The sequence below is a fragment of the Oncorhynchus nerka genome, linkage group LG11 (genome assembly GCF_034236695.1).
Source record: "Oncorhynchus nerka isolate Pitt River linkage group LG11, Oner_Uvic_2.0, whole genome shotgun sequence".
NCBI lineage: Eukaryota > Metazoa > Chordata > Actinopteri > Salmoniformes > Salmonidae > Oncorhynchus > Oncorhynchus nerka.
Window position 1 is genome coordinate 32197935 of NC_088406.1, and position 23793 is coordinate 32221727.

A 23793-nucleotide genomic window follows, 5' to 3' on the forward strand; every position below is an offset into this window, starting at 1 on the left:
CAGTCCTGTCCAGGCGTTTTGTCCGGGACCTCAAGCTACATCCCTGCACTGCCTTCTCCCACCATCTCAACGCCACAGAAAGGAACTACGATGTGGGGAATCGTGAGCTCTTCGCGGTAAAGATGGCATTGGAGGAATGGAGGCACTGGCTGGAGGGGGAAGAACACCCATTCATCGTGTGGACCGACCACAAGAACCTGGAGTATCTCCGTACCGCCAAGCGCCTCAACTCCAGGCAAACCAGATGGGCCCTGCTGTTCACACGGTTCAACATCTCCCTTTCGTACCGGCCGGGATCCAAGAATGTCAAGCCGGATGCACTGTCCCGCCGCTATAGCCCCACGGGTACCACCCCGGAGCCCGAGACCATCCTTCCCACCTCGTGCCTGGTGACAGCACTCAACTGGGGTATAGGTAAACAGGTCTGGGAGGCGCAGAGGTCCCAGTCAAAACTTGGGGAGGCCCTGGTAATCAGATGTTTGTGCCTGATGCTGTCCTCTCTGCCGTCCTGGAGTGGGCCCATTCCTCCAGGCTTGCCTGCCACTCAGGCTCCCGTCACACCCTGGCCTTCATGCGCCAACGCTTTTGGTGACATACGATGGTTCCGGATGTTGCTGCGTTTGTCTCCGCCTGCACTGTCTGTGCTCAGAATAAGACTCCTCGGCAAGCTCTGGCTGATCTTCTGCAACCACTGCCTGTCCCTCACCGGGCCTGGTCCCACATATCCCTGGATTTCTTCACGGGTCTCCCCCCGTCTGAGGGCAACAGTGCCATCCTGACTGTGGTCAACTGGTTTTCCAAGGCCGCTCAATTCATTCCTCTCCTCAAACTACCCTCAGCCAAGGAGACGGCCCAGCTAATGGTGCGGCATGTTTTCCGGATCCATGGACTGCCCGTGTACATGGTCTCCGACCGGGGTCCTCAGTTCTAGTCCCGGTTCTGGAAGGCATTCTACACCCTCATTGGGTCATCGGCCAGCCTGTCCTCTGGGTTCCACCCACAGTCCAATGGCCAGTCGGAGCGAGCCAACCAGGATCTTGAGACCACTCTGCTCTGCCTGGTCTCTGCCAACACCACCTCCTGGAGCCAGCAGATGGTGTGGGTTGAGTACGCCCGCAACACTCTTCCCTGTTCTGCCACGGGCCTATATCCGTTTGAGTGTTCCCTGGGGTATCAGTCCTGACTCTGTCCTGACTCTGAGCCCGTCTGACTACTCTGCCTGCCCCTGACCCTGAGCCTGCCTGCCCAAACCTGTACCTTTGCCCCACCTCTGGTTTACTGACCCCTGCCTGCCTTGATCTGTCTATTGCCTGCCCCTGTTGGAATATTAAACCATTGTCAATTCGACGTGTCTGCATCTGGGTCTTCCCTTGATACCTGATACATTCACTACTCTACCCACACACACACACACTCACACATACTACACTGACACTCCAACACACATAATTACACTACATATGCTCACACACAAGCATATTGACGCCACAGACACACACACACACTCACACAAAGACACACTCTTCACATACGCTTCCGCTCTGTTTATTATATATCATGACTGCCTAGTCACTTTTACCCCTACCTACATGTACATAATGTATTACCTAATTTACCTAAACTACTTCGTTCCCCTGCCATTGACTCGGTACTGGTACTCCTTGTATATAGTCTCGTTATTGTTATTTTCTTGTGTTACATTTGATTTGATTTACGAGGGGGATATCATGCTCCTAGTTACTGTTCCTATCAATTCCAAAAGGAACATATGTCTTGAGGGTCTTCCTTGCATAAATAATATTGTTTACTCTGCTTTAGAAAATGGATAGTCCAAATGCTCTACAGATGGTAATACTATCAACAAACTATCTGTTGATAAGCAACTGCTTGCTAAGGTTAGGGTTAGGTTTAGAATAAGGGTTAGGGTAAGGGTTAAGGTTAGGGCTATGGTGAAGTTTAGGGTTAGGATAAGGGTTAAGGTTAAAGCTAGGGTTAGTAGATTGTTAGTTGAAATGTTACTGATAGTCAGTAGAGAATTTACAGATGCACTAACCATATAAAGTGTCTAACGGGAAGGAGCATCCAATGTGCTGGACAAAACAGAGAAAGCTTTCTGAGTGGGACTTGGCACACTCTTTGGAAGAGAAACAAACATCACTTGAGAATGTGTTATTCTTTGGCTGGATTATGAGTGAAAGATATCCCTCTTGGGGAGTAAGATTTGTGTGTAGTAATTCACCTGGGACAGGTGTGACCGACGTCCATCACTGATGAGCAGTGCTGGCCCCGCATGTCACCAACACCAAATAATGACCCACCTTCCTCAAAGGAGAGCCCACCCCAGGTCACAAACAGCCATTCTAAGGTTCTGGGCTAGGCTGCCAAAGTTTCTGCCTGTTGAACCTGAGGTCAATGTTGAGCCATGGATCTAGAGTAGAGTGCAGTGATCCCCCCCATTCCCTCAGAGAGATAAACACAGAGATTAAGGAGAGAAAGAACGCCGTGTAGGTCCAATGACAGACTGAGCACACAGTCCACTGACTAACATGAATCCCTCCAGGACAGCACGAGTTGAAAACACAAGACTTTCACTGTCTCCACGCCCGGCCTCGCTGGCAAAGGGCGACAGTAACAACTTCTGACAAAAAACAATGGTATTTTTCAAACTGGTTGAACATGATACAGGCTATAAAGCTTGGGGTCAGTAGGTTTTAATACCTGCAGATGTGTTTTTCAATTAAAGTGTGCAATGCAAAGCGGTTCCCCAACAGGCAACTGTACAGAAAATATCGATTAATTGTCGGAGTAGAGGACCTTGTGCATTTCAGGTAAAACAACAACAATGTTTATATCCCAGGACAAATTAGCTAGCAACAGCAAGCTTGCTAGCTAAATTGCCTTAAATGTTTAATGCTTTTCCACCTGTCCTCAAATTAATATAATTGGTTCAGAGTTTGTTTTGATATTTCAACCTGCGTGTCCTGATCGTTTCTGGTGTGGGGGTACAAAATCAACATGCTCGCAATGGCGCATGCTAGGCGGACGCCATTTGTAATAATTTCTGTGCCGTGATTTTGTCGGGATTACAGTAAGCCTAAAATGGTAAGTCTACTACATACAGTACACAACAAGAGTAATATATGTTTGCCTTTTACCCATTATTGTAAAAAATGTATGAGAAATGGCATACATTCAAATGTCATTCAAGCTCTTCAAGAAAATGGCTTCAGCAACACTTCCCTTCACAATTACAAGCAAAATTGCTTATATAAGTTCACTGCAGACTGCCGTCCAATTACACCTATTTCAAAGGCTTGAAAACACAGGGGTATTATAAAACTACAATTAATACACTTTATATACTGTGTGGGATAGAGAACATTAAATCTGGACTTGTATAAAAAGGTTATGCTCTGGTAAGATTGTTACCTTCTTCAGATTCAAAGGAGAGAAGTTGAACACTTGTATTTTAACTTCAAATCAATCTATTGTTAGAACTGTCACCGCACATTGAGAATTACCATTCACTTCGATGTCTCTTGCTTATGAGCATTCATTCTCAGGCGTAACATATTTTCATTAGTTTTACTACAAATGACTCGATGGCCATTACGTTTTCTCCTGCTATCATCACACGAGAGCAGCCATATATCAACATAAGTGCTTTAAACCACTTAGCCTGGCGCCATGCTATGCGTATTTCCCTATTATCCCCTCCTGTTTGTCTATAGAGAACAATTTCCAACACTGGTGCTTTTGAACAGGAGCTTTGCAGATTCCCCTGATAATGAGCTGAGTTGCCTTCACTATCACCAGCAGCAGAAAGACACGATAACTTCACAGAAGCCTGTCGATAAGCAACATTTCAGCTGTATGACTCATATCCTTCCAACAAAAACAATCCCCGCAGCAAACATCTCCTGATTAAAGAGTCTGTTGGCTTGGAGAGCAATTGGGCCGGATCCTCATACTTTGAATAGTCAAATGAAAAACCTCCTCTAGAACATTCCGTATTTACAGAACAACAGCCTCTCAACAGTCCACACGGACAAAAGAACAAGCAACAGCAACATTCTGAGTGGGGATCACAACATAAGACAACACTGTATGAAGCATGAACATCAATGAAGAATGTATGTATATCAGAACCCGGAAAAGTGTCGTCTGGTGCCGAAGGGTGACAAAGCGATCCAATTACTGGCGAGGACATCTGGAGACATTACTGTCTGGGTAAATGTGCATGTAATGGCAGACAGGGGTAGTGATGATCTCCACTGTGATTCATTGCCTGTGTCATATCTGTTTATAGGCAAATACACAGTGGCAAGGCTTGGAGCATGGGATAGGTAATCCAGAGATTTCTTTAGAGAGGGAGGGGGAATGCCATACCCATTCATCCCTACAACACATAAACTAATATGACTAGTCAATTGTTATGCATTTTCCATTGTGACAATCTCTTATTGCACATACCCAGAGGATTTAAATTAAATCACTATCATTACATTAGGAAAAGCGATATCCTCTCCTCGCTGTATCTACTACAGGTGAGAAAGCAAACAAATTCATAATGGATTATGGCACCTCCATTACTCAAAATGAAACACCTGGAAGTTTATTTTACAATTCCTTTGCTCTCATATACTGGGCTAGTACTTCGAATAATGCAGCATTTACTTGACACGGAACTATGCAACTGAATTTATTTGTGATTCCTTAGAAAAACTTATTCCTTCTCTCTAACATGAAGGGTTTTTCTAAAGCAAAAGACTCCATCATTGTAGAGCAGATTCTAGTGTTTCATTGCAAATTCCTGTGCTCCATCTTAAGCGGTTTCGAAAGATGAGCGGGAAAATGTCACGGTTTAACACGGTGCTTCCCAAACTCGGTGCTGGGGACCCCAAGGGTTCTGATTAAAATGATCAAAGCTTGATGATTAGTTGATTATTTAAATCAGCTGTGTAGTGCTAGGGCAAAAAACAAAACGCGCACCCCTTGGGGTCCCGAGTACCAAGTTTGGGAAACCCTGGTTTAACAGCTCCGATGGAGCTTGACCTCTCAAGATGGGTCCCATTAGACAATTAGGTTCTCCATCTAATTAGTGCACAAGAGGTTCTTCGCGTACCCACTAATGTCTGACTGTAAGAGCCGACGTCGGACAGGAGAAGCAGGTATGGGGAGTCAGACATTTATTCGGGAACAGACATAAAACAAGACAGGAACAGCGTCAGCACACAGGTAACACGGACATATGACAAACAATGTTGCAGCGGGGAACAGAGCTGGGGAACTAACCAAATATAGGGGATGTAATAAACAGGTGATCGAGTGAGTCCAGGTGAGTCTAATATCGCTGAAGCGCGTGACGAGGGAAGGCAGGTGTGCGTAAAGGATGGTGGCAGGAGTACGTAATGTAGGCCAGCCTGACACCCTCGAGCGCCAGGGTGGAAGAGCGGGAGCAGGTGTGACACTGACAATGGAAGTGTTAAAATACAACTACTGCACAGTAGCAACTAGCTAATCAAACCCAGTTTTACATGGCATTCATCATCAACGGCGTCCATACAGTGACACATTTGCAAGAAGATAATTTTACTTCACTAAACGTGAAATGGTTCAACATCTAAGATAATAGGGCTGGTGTGAAGAATTCAGAGTATTTAGAGTTCATTCTAAAACTACACTGTATTGTATATACCTTCTATATAAACAGTAAATTGCAGTTCTTGCTCACAGGGTAGTTTTAAGAGTATCACACCCTTAAGACCAGAATCAACTAGTGACTGACCAGTGAATATATCTAGTTCTCAACCTCACCAGAAACCTTTTAAAGTACTTTTTATCATTTGGTAAAAGGAATAATTCTGCTTTCTGTTTAGAATCTATAAAATATTCACTAAAATGTATTGTTACAAATGATCACAAAAGCCTTGGTTCTGGCTTTTTCATGTATGCATCAGGTGAAGGAACTCCATACATCCAAGGCTAATACAAGGCTTTGAATTCCAGGCAGCGAGAGCTCCTCAGCCAGATAGGTTTCAGCATAAAAACCACTCTTTTACAAAGCCCTTTACCACCTGGGATTTACAGCCAGGAATCCAACGCATGAGAGGAAGCATGCATTTGAAACTTCCTGAGCAAGATGTTTAAGACCTAAAAGAATGCTTCAAAGCAACTAAGGAAGAGTACACTCTGCACTCTTGACATGTGAATGTGCTGTATTTTTACCAGTTTACATACCCTATCATGCAAAAATGGCAGGCGTTTATTCTCCAGAAAGCAGAGATATGCAGTGACTGCATGTCTGTCCCTTGTTGAAAGTTAGGGACTCTGGGATTGAATGACAACTCCTGCAAGTTCATCTGAAGCAGCATGTAATCATAGATAGCTCCAGGCTCCACAGTGTGCCGCCATCTCAGAAGGATAGATGAGGGACATCAGCAGTGCTAGAATGGGGGACTACTGAGGTCAAATGCAGACATAAAACACTTCTGTTTGGATCCCTGGGGCAGGATTCTTCATGGAGCAACACTAAATATGACACTGTCTTTTCATGGATGAAAATTGCAAAATAACATTGGAATGAATAGAGACCAGTCACTACTGACGTTACTGACCAAACAGAAAGCGATTTAAAAGTGAATGGGAAAAGGAAAATTGCATGACATTTTATTGCCCACCGCTTCGAATTTCTGCTTTATCTTTAGCACAATGCCATTGTCATCACAATAGACCACTCTGGACTGCAGAGCGATAGTACCATCCGTTTCAGCCCTGACCCCATGTAAATATGTGGCAATATAATCACTTTATGGGGAGTGTAAATCTTGGCCGTTTACCCATTGACCTTTAGTGGGTCAGGTTAAGTTCCTAGTGCTTGGAGCTCCCCTGGCTCTTAATAGGCTCTCAATAATGGGACACACTGTTTTTGCTTTGTCTCTTTTCAGAAAACATCAGGCAATGTGAGGAAAAGAAGAAGAAGAGAAATGATCTTCTATGAGAACTCACGTGCCAAAAAGAGCGGGTCCTTGGGGAACCATGTGTGACTACCAATCCAGCTAATGGTATAGCTAATGAACTATTCTAATTAAATCACACCTAGTAAAAAGCTTACGGCTTTCCAATGTAATATTTAAACTAAGATCATTGTGTCATTCGGATGAGCCACGTCATTAGCTTTTCATATGGACCAGAGCTACTTTCCCCCAGTAGGCTTGGCTTGCCTTGCGCATATGAGAGGTGGGCGAACAGGGGGAAGATCCTCAATGCCCTCCCAGAGGGGTGTGTGCTGTTCCATCTTCATGACAAAGAGAGGAGTCGGCAGGAGAAGTCACCATCATACCATGCATTTGTTTAAAAAGAAACTTGCTTCACAATACCGTCGGGGGGAGTCCGCAGGAAACTAGAGAAAGCAGGAGGGATAGTGTGAATAACAAAAGCGAGAAACAACCTCACATTTTTGTCCCAAAACAGGGGCAGAGCTGATTTCAGTGCGCTGTAGGCTTTCACCAAAACCAAAGATATCCTCATGCATTTCAATGGGTGCATTTCGGCATACGGGACTAGTGAGAGAGTGCTGTTGTAGTCATTTCACACCTGTTGTTAAGGCTTTCTCGAAAATGTAGTCACTCCCTTCATATAACAAATAAGGCATTTTTTGTGTGTGAATAGCAGAAGTGCTATGATGAAGAAAGATTGCTGTGAGAAAATGGGGAGTGAAATAGATAGAGACTCTAAGGCTGGCATCTTCATTCAAAGAAATACCAGGGTGTTCTGTGCCTTTCTACAAAATTGTAACATTTTGGCTTTCACGCAGGAATGTGTGACTGGAAATGTAATCTATATGTAAAACATGTCCTATATCTTAAACTGTCTAATGAAAACCCACCCAGGCCATTATAACCTGTCTAACCAGTGACAATACAAACCGAGTTGTGAGTTTTCTGGATAAGGGGGGGATTAAGGGGAAATCTCAATCGTGACTGTTGAAACAGAACGTATCTCCCACTCCTCTCTAAAATTGGGACAAGCCAATCACACTAGCTAGTGTAATTGAGACTCCTTTGGCTGTTTTACTGATACCCTCGTGTGTAAAACTGTCACAGGCAGACAAAATACTTTTTTCACCGGTGAGTCATTGCTTGAGACTGATTACATTGGCCACACAAGCCCTTTCATTTTCTCTAAGCAAAGCTGTACATCTTATCGCTGTGTGCGTCCAGTCTGTAAATACTCTCTTTTACATTACGGAAAAACACTGTTTTCTGGGCTGGCTTACATGTTCTCATTGTTGCCTGACTACAGTTCTGTAGGGCGGAAACATTTTACATCCCGTCAGTGAATCCTGAGCTCTTAACAGAAAGTGCCAATACTTTTCCCTAAACTAAGTGAATACTGAGAATTGAACATTTCAGGGGAGAAATCAGAGACTGAACCAGAGTGAATAAATCTACTATGCTAGACGTGTGCATATTTGGGGACAGCCGAATTGGCCCGCGGGCCGCCAGTTGGGGAACCCTGCCCTGTTGGCTAGCTAACCCTCATCCACTGCATTTGGGTAAAAGGATAGGTTCTATCTTTGACCCACCCCTTTTCTCAAGAGGCCTCAAAGTGGATTAAAACTAAATTAGTCTCTGTGACCCTAATCTGAATTAAATGAAAAAGACGCAGAGCCACAATAGTGCAATTGCTTTACTTGAATGAATATGTCCTCCCTCTCCCAGATTGCCAAAAGCGAGAAGACCCTTATCGAAATATACAAGTTCTTTTATTTTTCCCCCCAGAACATGAATGATACTTTGGGAAGACTGAGAAAAGCAAGAGATACCCTCAGAGAATGAAACCATTTAAACTAGAGGTCGACCGATTAATCGTAATGGCCAATTAATTAGGGCTGATTTCAAGTTTTCATAACAATCGGAAATCTGTATTTTTGGGCACCGATTTCCAAATTATTTTTTTAATTTTTTATTTAACTAGGCAAGTCAGTTAAGAACACATTCTTATTTTCAATGACGGGCTAGGAACGGTGGGTTAACTTCCTTGTTCAGGGCCAGAACGACAGATTTTCACCTTGTCAGCTCAGAGGATCCAATCTTGCAACCGTACAGTTAACGCTCTAACCATTGCACTCCACGAGGAGCCTGCCTGTTACGCGAATGCCGTAGAAGCCAAGGTAAATGGCTAGCTAGCATTAAATTTATCTTGTAAAAAACAATCAATCATAATCACTAGTCATAACTACTAATCCAGTTTAGCAGGCAATATTAACCAGGTGAAATTGTGTCATTTCTCTTGCGTTCATTGCACGCAGAGAGAGTCAGGGTATATGCAACAGTTTGGGCTGCCTGGCTCATTGCAAACTAATTTGCCAGAATTTTACGTAATTATGACATAACATTGAAGATTGTGCAATGTAACAACAATATTTAGACTTAGGGATGCCATCAGTTAGATAAAATCCCGAACGGTTCCGTATTTCACTGAAATAATAAACGTTTTGTTTTCGAAATTATAGTTTCCGGATTCGACCATATTAATGACCAAAGGCTCGTATTCTGTGTTATTATGTTATAATTAAGTCTGATTACGGGCCTGCTGCTGCTCAGTCAAACATTCATTCAAACAGCACCTTCGTGCGTTTTGCCAGCAGCTCTTCGCAAGCACAGCGCTGTTTATGACTTCAAGCCTATCAGCCTAATGGCTGGTGTAACCAATGTGAAATGGCTAGCTAGTTAGCTGGGTGTGCGCTAATACTGTTTCAAACGTCACTCGCTTTTAGATTTGGAGTAGTTATTCCCTTTGCGCTGCAAGGGCCGCGGCTTTTGTGGAGCGATGGGTAACGATGCTTCGAGTGTGGCTGTTGTCGATGTGTTCCTGGTTCGAGCCCAGGTAGGGGCGAGGGGAGGGACGGAAGCTATACTGTTACACTGGCAATACTAAAGTGCCTATAAGGACATCCAATAGTCAAAGGTATATGAAATACAAATGGTATAGAGTATTTCTTAGTCCTATAAATACTATATTAACAACAACCTAAAACCTTGGAATATTGAAGTCTCATGTTAAAAGGAACCACCAACTTTCATATGTTCTCAGGTTCTGAGCAAGGAACTTAAACGTTAGCTTTTTTGCATGGCACATATTTTACATGGCACACATTTTTACATGGCACACATTTTTACATAGCACATACATGGCACATATTGCATATTGGCATATATTACTTTCTTCTCCAACACTTTGTTTTTGCATTATTTAAAGCAAATTGAACATGTTTCATTATTTATTTGAGGCTAAATTGATTTTATTGATGTATTATATTAAGTTCCAATAAGTGTTCATTCAGTATTGTTGTAATTGTCATTATTACAAAAACATTTTTAAAATCGGCCGATTAATCGGCATCGGCTTTTTTGTCCTCCAATAATCGGTATCGGTGGTGAAAAATCATAATCGGTCGACCTCTAATATCCACAGTAAAAATGAGTCCTATATCGACATAACCTGAAAGGCCACTCAGCAAAGAAGAAGCCATTGCTCCAAAACCGCCATAAAAAAAGCAAGACTACGGTTTGCAACTGCACATGGGGACAAAGATTGTACTTTTTGGAGAAATGTCCTCTGGTCTGATGAAACAAAAAATGAACTGTTTGGCCATAATGACCATCGTTATGTTTGGAGGAAAAAGAGGGAAGCTTGCAAGCCGAAGAACACCATCCCAACCGTGAAGCACGGGGGTGGCAGCATCATGTTGTGGGGGTGCTAATAATTGTCATTATTACAAATAAATAAATAAATCAGCCGATTAATCGGTATTGGCTTTTTTGGTCCTCCAATAATCGGTATCGGTATCGGCGTTGAAAAATCATAATCGGTCGACCTCTAATTTAGACTCTAACACATTGCTCATGGCAATTTCCTATGACATACATAAAATGTCCGTTCAAACACAACATTGACAGTCCCGCAATGCCTTTGAAGGAAATTAAGAGCTACCAGTGTGAGTTGAGCATTTGTAAAGCTGGATAAAAGGGGTATGTTTATTGGGTATGATGTGTGATTGAGGCCCTTTTCAATCATTCATATCTAAATGAGGGGTAGGAAATGAATTCAGAAAAGGCGTGAAAGACACTCATAGGAATAAGTCTATAGTCTTGTATACCAAATTGGCGGTAATGCAAGGCACAAATAACTAACTAAAAACATCCATATTTTCAGTATCATGACATTTCTCACATCATATCATGATCTGCAGATTGAAAGGCCTGTAAATTTAAGGGTAATGTACAAAATGATGATGTCATCATGAGTGACATCCTCTATGTTCAGAGCTAAGAAGAGTGACATTTTCCTCATGGTTAATAGCACAAGGGCTCCCCCTGTCACCGCCCTGTAATACTGTCATAAAACATGTAATTAGCATATCACTGTAGGACATTAGTTAATAATTATATTACATTAGTATTATCTGATATCAATGTCTTGCACCACCCGCATACAATTTGCTTTGTAAATAGAATCTGGATCATAAACATCTACGATTAAGGATGAATAGATTCATGTTATTGTGCTTTCCATCCATGAAACAAAATGTTGCATGAAGGGTCACATTGCATAAGGAGTCAATGGGAGATAGAACAACCGCCTCTAAACAAGACGTGAAATGCACAGTCATACAAATAAACAGGTACAAACTGAGAATACAGATCGTCCAAGTCTTCCTCTGCACCAGTCATCTGAACATTTATCTATAATGTCATGACAAAAACTGGTTGCGGAGTGTGAGAAAGTGGATGAATACATTTCAAGGAGGTTTCACTCAGACAATGAAACCGTGTGGTCCCCACGAGAACAGGGTCCGGATTAGTCCTTTAGCAAATGAAGAGCCCCACTTGCTTGACAAGTAATACCAGGTGTGACACTGAATGGTGTCTATTCCATAGGGGGGTCACAGCTCTCAGTGTTTGAGCCGGAGGAACTGCTTTTAACAACCTGAACAGCTGTAGCTTTTTCGAGCGTCTGTTTCTCTCTAAAACAACAGAATCAGAATCACCAAGTACATTTAGACATACTCAGAATGTGACTTGGTGATATGGTGCTGCTAGTAATAGACAACCCTTAGAGACAGAATACAGACAGATGAATTTAAACAAAGTTTATCTACATTATATACAACTAGGTAGAGTGAGAATAACACTATAAGAGAATGAGTAGTGGGTAAACAAATATACAAATTGTCACGCCCTGACCATAGAGAGCCCTTGTTTCGCTATGGTGTAGTAGGTCAGGGCGTGACTAGGGGGTATTCTAGTTTAATATTTCTATGTTGTGTTCTAGTTTATATTTTCTATGTTGGTGTTTTGTATGATTCCCAATTAGAGGCAGCTGGTAATCATTGTCTCTATTTGGGGATCATATTTAAGTAGATATTTTTCCTATGTGCATGTGCACCACGTTTAGTTGTTCGTTTATTGTTTTTTTTCTTTAAGTTTCACTTTGCAATAAATATGTGGAACTCAACATCCTTGGTCCCGTTCTTACGACAACCGTGACAGAATATCCCACCAACTAAGGACCAAGCAGCGTGCAACGATGGGAAAAATAAGTTGGACCTGGGAAGAAATCATGGAAGGATAGGAGACCCTTCCTTGGCAGGAGTCGCAGAGGACGCAAGAAGGATGGCGATGACGCCGGGGACCGCGGCCACAGAAACCCCAATAATTTTTGGGAGGGGGACACATGGAGCTGGTGGCTGAGCAGAGGGAAGAGTCAGAGAACATCTGGGAGGCGATAGAGAGGTGGTCGGTCGACCCAAGTTGAGTACCAGAGGCCGCCTGGGAGTCGATGGAACAGTGTGAGGAGGGATACCGGAGAATGGAGTTGGCTAGGAGTATGCGGCAACGCAGGCGTTCGGAGGAGCGTGTCATCAGTCCGGTGAAACCTGGGCTGGCTCCACGCATCTGGCCTCCAGTGCGCCTCCCCAGTCCGGTACATCCTGTGTCTCCTCCATGCACTTGCCCTGAGGTATGTGTCACCAGTCCGGTACCACCTGTGCCAGCTCCACGCACCAGGCCTCCAGTGCGCCTCCCAAGTCCGGTACATCCTGTGTCTCCTCCTTACACTCGCCCTGAAGTGTGTGTCACCAGTCCGGTGCCACCTGTACCGGCTCCACGCACTAAGCCTCCAGTGCGCATTCACAGTCCATAGCTTCCGGTGACGGTTCACAGTCCAGAGCTTCCGGTGACGGTTCACAGTCCATAGCTTCCGGTGACGGTTCACAGTCCATAGCTTCCGGTGACGGTTCACAGTCCAGAGCTTCCGGTGACGGTTCACAGTCCAGAGCTTCCGGTGACGGTTCACAGTCCAGAGCTTCCGGTGACGGTTCACAGTCCAGAGCTTCCGGCGACGGTTCACAGTCCATAGCTTCGGTGACGGTTCACAGTCCATAGCTTCCGGTGACGGTTCACAGTCCATAGCTTCCGGTGACGGTTCACAGTCCAGAGCTTCCGGTGACGGTTCACAGTCCAGAGCTTCCGGTGACGGTTCACAGTCCAGAGCTTCCGGTGACGGTTCACAGTCCAGAGCTTCCGGCGACGGTTCACAGTCCATAGCTTCCGGTGACGGTTCACAGTCCATAGCTTCCGGTGACGGTTCACAGTCCATAGCTTCCGGTGACGGTTCACAGTCCAGAGCTTCCGGCGACGGTTCACAGTCCAGAGCTTCCGGTGACGGTTCACAGTCCAGAGCTTCTGGCGACGGTTCACAGTCCAGAGCTTCCGGTGACGGTTCACAGTCCAGAGCTTCCGGTGACGGTTCACAGTCCAGAGCTTCTGGCGACGGTCCACGGTCCAGAGCTTCCGGCGACGGTTCACAGTCCAGAGCTTCCGGCGACGGTTCACAGTCCAGAGCTTCCGGTGACGGTTCACAGTCCAGAGCTTCCGGCGACGGTTCACAGTCCAGAGCTTCTGGCGACGGTCCACGGTCCGGAACCTCCAGCGACAGTCAACGATCCGGAACCTCCAGGGACAGTCAACGGTCCGGATCCTCCAGTGACAGTCAACGGTCCGGAACCTCCAGCAAGGGTCAACGGTCCGGAGCTTCTAGGCAAGGTGTCCAGTCCAGCTCCAGGGCAGGCGTCGGTGCCCAGCTCCATGGCCGGAGCCTTCTTCTGCGCCGATGCCCAGTCCAGGCACGGCGTTCAGCCTGGCGCAATGGTCGGATCCAGGATCTGGAGGGGGGGCTACGACCCGCACCGGAGCCGCCACCGAAACTAGTCACCCCCCCTTACCCCCCCCCCATTTGGTTTCAGGTTTTGCGGCTGGAGTCCGCACTTTTTTTTGGGGGGGAGGGGGGTACTGTCACGCCCTGACCACAGAGAGCCCTTATTTCGCTATGGTGTAGTAGGTCAGGGCTTGACTAGGGGGTATTCTAGTTTAATATTTCTATGTTGTGTTCTGTTTTATATTTTTTATGTTGGTGTTTTGTATGATTCCCAATTAGAGGCATCTGGTAATCGTTGTCTCTAATTGGGGATCATATTTAAGTAGATATTTTTCCCACCTGTGTTTGTGGAATATTGTTTCGTGTTTGTGCATGTGCACCACATAGTCACATTTAGTTGTTCGTTTATTGATTTATAGTTTTTTTTTTCTTTAAGTTTGGCCATAATGACCATCGTTATGTTTGGAGGAAAAAGAGGGAAGCTTGCAAGCCGAAGAACACCATCCCAACCGTGAAGCACGGGGGTGGCAGCATCATGTTGTGGGGGTGCTTTGCTGCAGGAGGGACTGGTGCACTTCACAGAATAGACGGCATCATGAGAAAGAAACATTTTGTGGATATGTTGAAGCAACATCAAGACATCAGTCAGGAAGTTAAAATTGTTCTTCCAAATGGACAATGACCCCAAGCATACTTCCAAAGCTGTGTTAAATCGGCTTAAGGACAACAAAGTCAAGGTATTGGAGTGGCCATCACAAAGCCCTGAATTCAATCCTATAGAAAATTGTGGGCAGAACTGAAAAAGTGTGTGCGAGCAAGGAGGCCTACAAACCTGATTCAGTTACAACAGCTCTGTCAGGAGGAATGGGCCAAAATTCACCCAACTTATTGTGGGAAGCTTGTGGAAGGCTACCCAAAACGTTTGACCCAAGTTAAACAATTTAAAGGCAATTTAAATACTAATTGAGTGTATGTAAACTTCTGACCCACTGAGAATGTGATGATCAATTTTTCTATACTATTGTTCTGACATTTCACATTCTTAAAATAAAGTGGTGATCTTAACTGACCTAAAACAGGGAATTTTTACTAGGATTAAATGTCAGGAATTGTGAAAAACTGAGTTTAAATGTATTTGGCTAAGGTGTATGTAAACGTAGGACTTCAACTGTATCTAAATGCAGTAATAGTGCAGTTATTCTGTGTACAATTCAAAGATACAGTAGCTGTTTGCTGTGTTCAGCATAGAGTGCACAGTCCTTTAGTTTATATGGGCCAGATGGCCGGTTGGTGAGGGACACAGCCCAGGGAACTAAACTGTTCAGGTGGTAAGAGTCTTTGGTCATGATTGACCTGAACCGCCTGCCAGAGGATAATTTTTGGAATAAAAGATCAACAGTGCATCTAATTACTGACTGATGGTGTCTATTCTGAATACTACCTTCACAAACAGAGCACTTAGTTTAAAACCTACAATTCAACATTTACAATGAGGCATATGGTGATAGATTAAACGGGATTCTGTGATTTGATGAAGATAGATAACTAGATGGTTGCCTAGTGCTTCTTAAAATGAGACTGCATATGAAGGTGTAATGAGCAACCAGCACATTGAAAAGTTATCATCAACTCTCCATAGAACAAGCAAACAGACACATGGTTTCACCATTTATGGAGGACGGCCTGTCTGCCAGCATCATGTTTACTCATCAAATGTTGGTGTGGAGAGCTATAAACCAAATTAAAACCAGGGGCAACTGGCAACGGAGCTACAACACACAGTCCAACTAGAAAACTGTCAACACGTGACATGCTATTGTCATAGGGGATGCTCTTTTTTCCACCTAGTTCAAATAAAAACACCTGAGAGTGGGTGACAGTGACAAGTGAGGCACACTGTAATTTACAATGACAGGCATGTCATGTAACAGTGTCAGACAGAGGAGGACCTAAGTCAGATCACCCACCTCCCTTCCCAACCTGGTCTCAGAGCATTTCGTATTATTCTGTACGTTATTCCGAGACACTCCATTCGTACGATATGTTACGTATGGTATGGTTACATAAGACACATAGTTACTTAAGACTAAAACAAAATGAGGGTGGTTGGTTGGGCGTATAACGCCAACGTCTAGCAACCCAAAGGTTGCGAGCTCAAATCTCATCACGGACAACTTTAGACTTATAGCAAATTAGCTATTTTTCATCTACTTAATACTTTTTAGCTACTTTGCAACTACTTAGCATCTTAGCTAATTGTTCCCCTAACCTTTACAGTTTTAGCTAACCCTTCCCCTAACCTTAACCCTTTAACCTAACTCCTAATCCAAATCCTAACCCTAACCCCTAGCCTAGTTTATGAAATGGGTGATGGACATACACAAATTAATACATACCATACGAAACTTAACATATACTAAATGGAGTGTCTCGGATTTACATGCAAAATATTACGAAATGCTCTTGAGACCAGGTTTCCTTTCCCTCTCCCGGTGGACTATTCAGAGCTCCACTGCAGTTTAGTTAAATGTTGAGACTGAATGTTTAAACACATGGTGTGTACCTGTTGGCTTGGGGAAAGTATTTCTTTAAAGAAATGTACAGAACGTAAAACAGCCAAATTTCAATATTTTTCCTCATCTGATGTAGTTACCCCCCTCCCCCAACACACAGCACTCTCATTCCTATAATACCCCATCATCCCTGCCCCCAGTTCCTAGAACTGACTCATCACGAAATCACCCCATAACACCACCCCACCCATCTCCAACATTCATTCAATTGAACCCATTCAGCATGACAAAAACACTGAAATGATTAACTCTTAGGGGCTTCAAATAATTTCAGCTACTATTGGGTCAATAGACTGTATAATATACAAGGGATGGGGCTCCATGAAGGAACACAACACATATCCATCATGTTAATGTCGAAAAGGGTGTGTGGAATAACATCTTACTATGAGATATGTCAGATAGCAGGTTATCTGACTGCAACTCGGTTATGCACCAAATCAGGTCCAAATTTCAAATAGTAATTCACTCACATTCCTAATTTGAAAGGCATATATTTCTATTATTTAAGCAGTACATAATAATTTATCAAGTGTTGCATTAGACAGCGGATGCTTTGTGAAACTCGGTTTACTGTTGTAAGTATTGTAATAAATGAGAGGACAGATCTCCCAAATTGACAGCACATCACTATCACCTGGCGAAACCTATTCTACACTCACGAAGTGTGGCCAGAGGCTGTACACACTTATGCACTATTCAACTCGTAGTTACACAGTTTGTTATGCTATGTGCAATAATGGTTAAAAAAACTCTAACCATGACTATAACTAACTACAAATTTGTCTTCACAAACCTCCGTGGAAATCAATATTGCTAATCGAATAACAAGCATTTTCACTTTAGATGTATCGTCTACATTCTCATAATCCCCATGTAGTTCCCATTAAGTTTTTATTAAAAATGTTGATAAAATGTAACAGTTTTATTTTAAACAATGTAAAATATGATGCATGTTAGGCTACATACAGTAAGTACCTTGGTAGACAAGCGCGACGAGGAGGGTACACAGACAGCTTGAAAAGTGCATCCTGGCAAATGTCAGATATCCTTGTTCCGCTGTTCCTAAAGTTTGATAATATGTTCGTTGATATCGATCAGTTAACTTCCTTCCGTAAAGGTCAGCGTTAAATAATGAGATATTCACTAACTGTGTTCAGTTACAGTTGTATAACATCTGCTCTGTCGCTTGGCTTGGCTAACAGGTAAAATGCGGGAGCGCGTCGAGTGAGCGACGACGGGAAGCTCTGTAGGGTAGAGGTTTACAGCAACTCCGCCCAGGATCTACCACTGTCTTGTGGACCCCACTCCGCACTGCATTACACACACACACACACACACACACAGTAACTTAAGGTCGCTAGTTCGAATCCCCGAGCCGACAATGTGAACAAATATGTCGATGTGCCATTGAGCAAGGCACTTAATAAGTTGATAATGGCAGACCCTGGCCATGACCCCACTCTCCGAGGGTCTCAGGAAGAGTGGGATATGCAACAACAACAAAACACATTTCGAAATAGGACAACGGCCAAAATAACCCAATGGGCACAGACATCATTTCAACTTCTAGTTTGATTTACAGTACCAGTCAAAGTTTGGACACACCTACTCATTCAAGGGTTTTCCTTTATTTGTACTATTTTCTACATCTTGGAATAATAGTGAAGACATCAAAACTATGAAATAACACATAAAGAATCATGTAGTTACCAAAAACGTTTTGAACAAATCCAAATATTTTTTATATTTGAGATTCTTCAAAGTAGCCACCCTTTGCCTTGATGACAGCTTAGCACACTCTTGGCATTCTCCCAACCAGCTTCATGAGGTAGTCACCTGTAATGCATTTCAATTAATATGTGTGCCTTGTTAAAAGTTCATTTGTGGAATTTCTTTCCTTCTTAATGTGTTTGAGCCAATCAGTTGTGTTGTGACAAGGTAGGGTTGGTATACAGAAGATATCCCTATTTGGTAAAATACCAAGTCCATATTATGGCAAGAACAACTCAAATCAGCAAAGAGAAACGACAGTCAATCATTACTTTAAATCAAATCAAATCAAATGGTATAAGTCACAATAGAACAGGTGTAGTAGACCTTAGAGTGAAATGCTTACTTAAGAGCCCCAAACCATCAGTGCAGTTTAAAAAAAATATGGAAAAGAATAAGAGATAAAAATAACAAGTAATTAAAGAGCAGCAGTAAAAAATAACAATATATACAGGGGGATGCCGGTACAGAGTCAATGTGCAGGGGCACCGGTTAGTTGAGGTAGTACGTATATGTAGGTAGAGTTAATTAAAGTGACTATGCATAGATGACAACAGAGAGTGGCAATGGTGTAGAGAGGGGGGGGAGTCAATGCAAATATTCTGGGTAGCCATTTGACTAGATGTTCAGGAGTCTTATGGCTTGGGGGTAGAAGCTGTTTAGAAGCCTCTTGGACCTAGACTTGGCGCTCCGGTACTGCTTGCCGTGTGGTAGCAGAAAGAACAGTCTGTGAGTAGGGTGGCTGGAGTCTTTGACCATTTTTAGGGCCTTCCTCTGACACCACCTGGTATAGAGGTCCTGGATGGCAGGAAGCTTGGCCCCAGTGATGTACTGGGCTGTTCGTACTATTTGTAGTGCCTTGAGGTTGGAGGCTGAGCAGTTGCCATACCAGGCAGTGATGCAACCAGTCAGGATGCTCTCGATGGTGCAGCTGTAGAACCTTTTGAGGATCTGAGGACCCATGCCAAATATTTTCAGTCTCCTGAGGGGGAATTGGTTTTGTTGTGCCCTCTTCACGACTGTCTTGGTGTGCTTGGACCATGTTAGTTTGTTGGTGGACACCGTGAGGACACCAAGGAACTTGAAGCTCTCAATCTGCTCCACAGCAGCCCCGTCGATGAGAATGGGGGCATGCTCATTCCTCTTTTTCCTGTAGTCCACAATCATCTCCTCTGTCTTTATCACGTTGAGGGAGAGGTTGTTGTTATTGCACCACATGGCCAGGTCACTGACCTCCTCCCTATAGGCTGTCTCGTTGTTGTCGGTGATCAGGCCTACAACTGTTGTATTATCGGCAAATATAATGATAGTGTTGGAGTCGTGCCTGGCCGTGCAGTCATGAGTGAACAGGGGGTACAGGAGGGGGCTGAGCACGCACCTCTCAGGGGCCCCTGTGTTGAGGTATGCAAATTGGAGTGGGTATAGGGTTTCTGGGATAATGGTGTTGATGTGAGCCATGACCAGCCTTTCAAAGCACTTCATGGCTACAGACGTGAGTGATACGGGTCGGTAGTCTTTTAGGCAGGTTACCTTAGTGTTCTTGGGCACAGGCACTATGGTGGTCTGCTTAAACATGTTGGTATTACAGACTTGGTCAGGGAGAGGTTGAAAATGTCAGTGAAGACACTTGCTAGCTGGTCAGCGAATGCTCGAAGTACACATCCTGGTAATCTGTCTGGCCCTGAGGCCTTGTGAATGTTGACCTGTCTAAATTGTCTTACTCACATCGGCTGTGGAGAGCGTGATCACACAGTCTTCCGGTACAGCTGGTGCTCTCATGCATGTTTCAGTGTTACTTGCCTCGAAGCATATAAGTAGTTTAGCTCATCCAGTAGGCTCGTGTCACTGGGCAGCTCTCGGCTGTGCTTCCCTTTGTAGTCTGTAATGGTTTGCAGGCCCTGCCACATCCAACGAGCGTCAGAGCCACTGTAGTACAACTCGATTTTAGTCCTCCATTGACGCTTTGCCTGTTTGATGGTTCGTCGGAGAGCATAGCGGGATTTCTTATAAGCTTCCGGGTTAGAATCTCGCTCCTTGAAAGCGGCAGCTCTACCCTTTAGCGCAGTGTGGATGCTGCCTGTAATCCATGGCTTCCGGTTTGGGTATGTACACACGGTCACTGTGGGGACGACGTCATCGATGTACTTATTGATGAAGCCAATGACAGATGTGGTGTACTCCTCAATGCTATTGGAGGAATCCCGGAACATATTCCAGTCTGTGCTAGCAAAACAGTCCTGTAGCTTAGCATCTGCTTCATTTGACCACTTTTTTATTGATCTAGTCACTGGTGCTTCCTGCTTTAATTTTAGCTTGTAAGCTGGAATCAGGAGGATGGAATTATGGTCAGATTTGTCAAATGGAGGGCGAGGGAGAGCTTTGTATGCATCTCCATGTGTGGAGTGTAGGTGGTGCAGAGTTCTTTTCCCTCTGGTTGCACATTTAACATGCTGATAGAAATTTGGTAAAACTGATTTAAGTTTCCCTGCATTAAAGTCCCCGGCTACAAGGAGCGCCACCTCTGGGTGAGCGTTTTCTTGTTTGCTTTTGGCGGAATACAGCTCATTCAATGCTATCATAGTGCCAGCCTCTGACTGCGGTGGTATGTAAACAGCTACACAGAATACAGATGAAAACTCTCTCGGTAGGTAGTGTGGCCTACAGCTTATCATGAGAAGCTCTACCTCAGGCGGGCAATAGCTTGAGACTTCCTTAGATATCGTGCACCAGCTGTTGTTTACAAAAATACATAGACCGCCGCCCCTTGTCTTACCAGACACCACTGTTCTATCCTGCCTGTACATTGTTTAACCAGCCAGCTGTATGTTGATATTGTCGTCCTTCAGCCACGACTCTGTGAAGCATAAGATGTTACCATTTTTTATGTCCCGTTGGTAGTTTAATCTTCCCAGTAACTCATCCATTTTATTGTCCAAATATTGCATGTTTGCTAGAAGAATTGATGGAAGTGGGGATTTATTCGATTGCCTCCGACTTCTCAGAAGGCAACCCGCTCTCCGGCCTCTCTTTCTCTGCCTCCCCTTCACGCAGATCACTGGGGTCGGGCCTGTTCCCGAGGGAGTCATAAATATTCTGCCTCGGGCTCGTCAGAGTCGTGAAAGAAGAAAAAGGATTCTGCTAGTCAATGGCGAGTAATCGTAATCCTGAGGTCGAGAAGTTATTTTCGGTTATAAGAGACGGTAGCGGCAACATTATGTACAAAATGAGTAAAAAAATAAGTTAGAAACAACACAGATAAACGAACAAAAAACACAATCGGTTGGGGACACATAAACCGTCTGCCTTCTGCTTCGGTGCCATCTTACATGAAGATTAGTCAATATGGAACATTTCAAGAACTGAAAGTTTCTTCAAGTGCAGTCGCAAAAACCATCAAGCGCTATGATGAAACTGGCTCTCATGAGGACCGCAACAGGAAAGGAAGACCCAGAGTTACCTCTGCTGCAGAGGATAAGTACATTAGAGTTATCAGCCTCAGATTGCAGACCAAATAAATGCTTCACAGAGTTCAGGTAACAGACACATCTTAACATCAACTGTTCAGAGGAGACTGCATGAATTAGGACTTCATGGTCGAATTGCTGCAAAGAAACCACTACTAAAGGACACCAATAAGAAGAAGAGACTTGATTGGGCCAAGAAAGATGAGCAATGGACACTAGACCAGTGGAAATATGTCCTTTGCGATTTTTTCTCTCCAAATTTGCGATTTTTGGTTCCAACCGCCATGTCTTTGTGAGTCGTAGAGTATGTGAACGGATGATCTCTGCATGTGTGGTTCCCACCGTGAAGCATGGAGGAGGTGTGATGGTGTGGGGATGTTTTGCTGGTGACACTGTCTGTGACATATTTAGAATTCAAGGCACACTTAACCAGCATGGCTACCACAGCATTCTGCAGTGATACGCCATCCCATCTGGTTTGCGCATCTTGGGACTAATCATGTGTTTTTCGAGGCAGAACATGTGAGGGGATTTGAGCGGTAGGAAATCCTGCTCATCGCTTCAGCGCTCCATGTGCTGTCCTACCACCCTGCTAAAAACCGCTCCGGCTCACAGCTACAACAAAAAAACGCTGTTCCAAATTCGCTCCATTCATTAAAATCACAATTAAACCAACACCAATCTATTTTTGCAAGATAACGTGGACCTACCAATTGGTTTTCAAGTATTGAAACCAAACCATATGGATTTGAATAAAACGTATTTGAACATATAAGAAGTGAACATCATTTCAAATAGGCGACATGTCATATTAAACAGCATACAAACATTCTAAATAGGTCAGGAGCCAGGCAGGGAGTATAAGAAGGAACGAAAGTGAATTATTTAGGAAGGCTATATTATTTCAATTATTTCAAGGCTATAGCCTACAAAGAATTACATTGTGAAGCATTTGCGAGTGCCACACAATAGGCTGGTAGGGACATAAAGCCCTAGCATTTAAACCACAATTTGCTGTATTCAGTCATTAAAGTCTATAAATTGCGCATATAGGCTGTGATTTACTTAGAATCAAATACCAATTAAACGAAAAATGACTTAATAGTGCCTTTGAATTCATTTTTAGAATTCATTTTTTAGAAACACAGTTTGGCCTGTCTGTGGCTTCAGGCTCATGCTATGGTGCCTGGAGAGCCGGACAGGAGCGTAGAATATCCTCTCCACACTTGCAGAGCCACTGCTAAACATCCCTTTGGCCACGCTTGCCAGGCTGGGCAGAGATGCAGTTTTTTTTTCTATAGGTAGGCCTAAATGTTTTTAGGCAAAATAACTCAATCAAATAAAAAGCTCATTGAACGTGGAAATATGCCAGGCCTTGTCACGTTCTGACCTTTATTTCCTGTGTTTTGTAATTAGTTAGTATGGTCAGGGCGTGAGTTGGGTGGGCAGTCTATGTTTGTTTTTTCTATGATTTGAGTATTTCTATGTTTCGGCCTAGTATGGTTCTCAATCAGAGGCAGGTGTCATTAGTTGTCTCTGATTGAGAATCATACTTAGGTAGCCTGGGTTTCACTGTGTGTTTGTGGGTGATTGTTCCTGTCTCTGTGTTTGCACCAGATAGGACTGTTTTGAGTTTGCACATTTCTTGTTTTTGTAGTCAGTTGTTCATGTGTACCTTAACGCATTAAAAAGAACCATGGACACTTACCACGACGCATATTGGTCCTCCGATCCGTTTCGCCTCTCCTCTTCGGAGGAGG

At 43.8% G+C, this 23793-nt stretch overlaps 1 protein-coding gene across 2 annotated transcripts in view; it reads right to left on the bottom strand.

The window, feature by feature from the left end:
• The window catches only part of LOC115136704 (CD166 antigen homolog A-like), a 71527-nt gene extending 53478 nt beyond the window's left edge, over positions 1–18049 (bottom strand). Inside the window, exon 1 of one of the 2 annotated variants that reach the window (XM_029672382.2) lies at positions 17766–18049. In XM_029672382.2, coding sequence (XP_029528242.1) covers positions 17766–17826 — 61 coding nt within the window. In that variant the 5' untranslated portion in view covers positions 17827–18049. The remainder of the gene's footprint in view (positions 1–17765) is intronic. The other variant, XM_029672383.2, reaches the window with a different exon arrangement.
• Positions 18050–23793: the final 5744 nt, after the last annotated feature.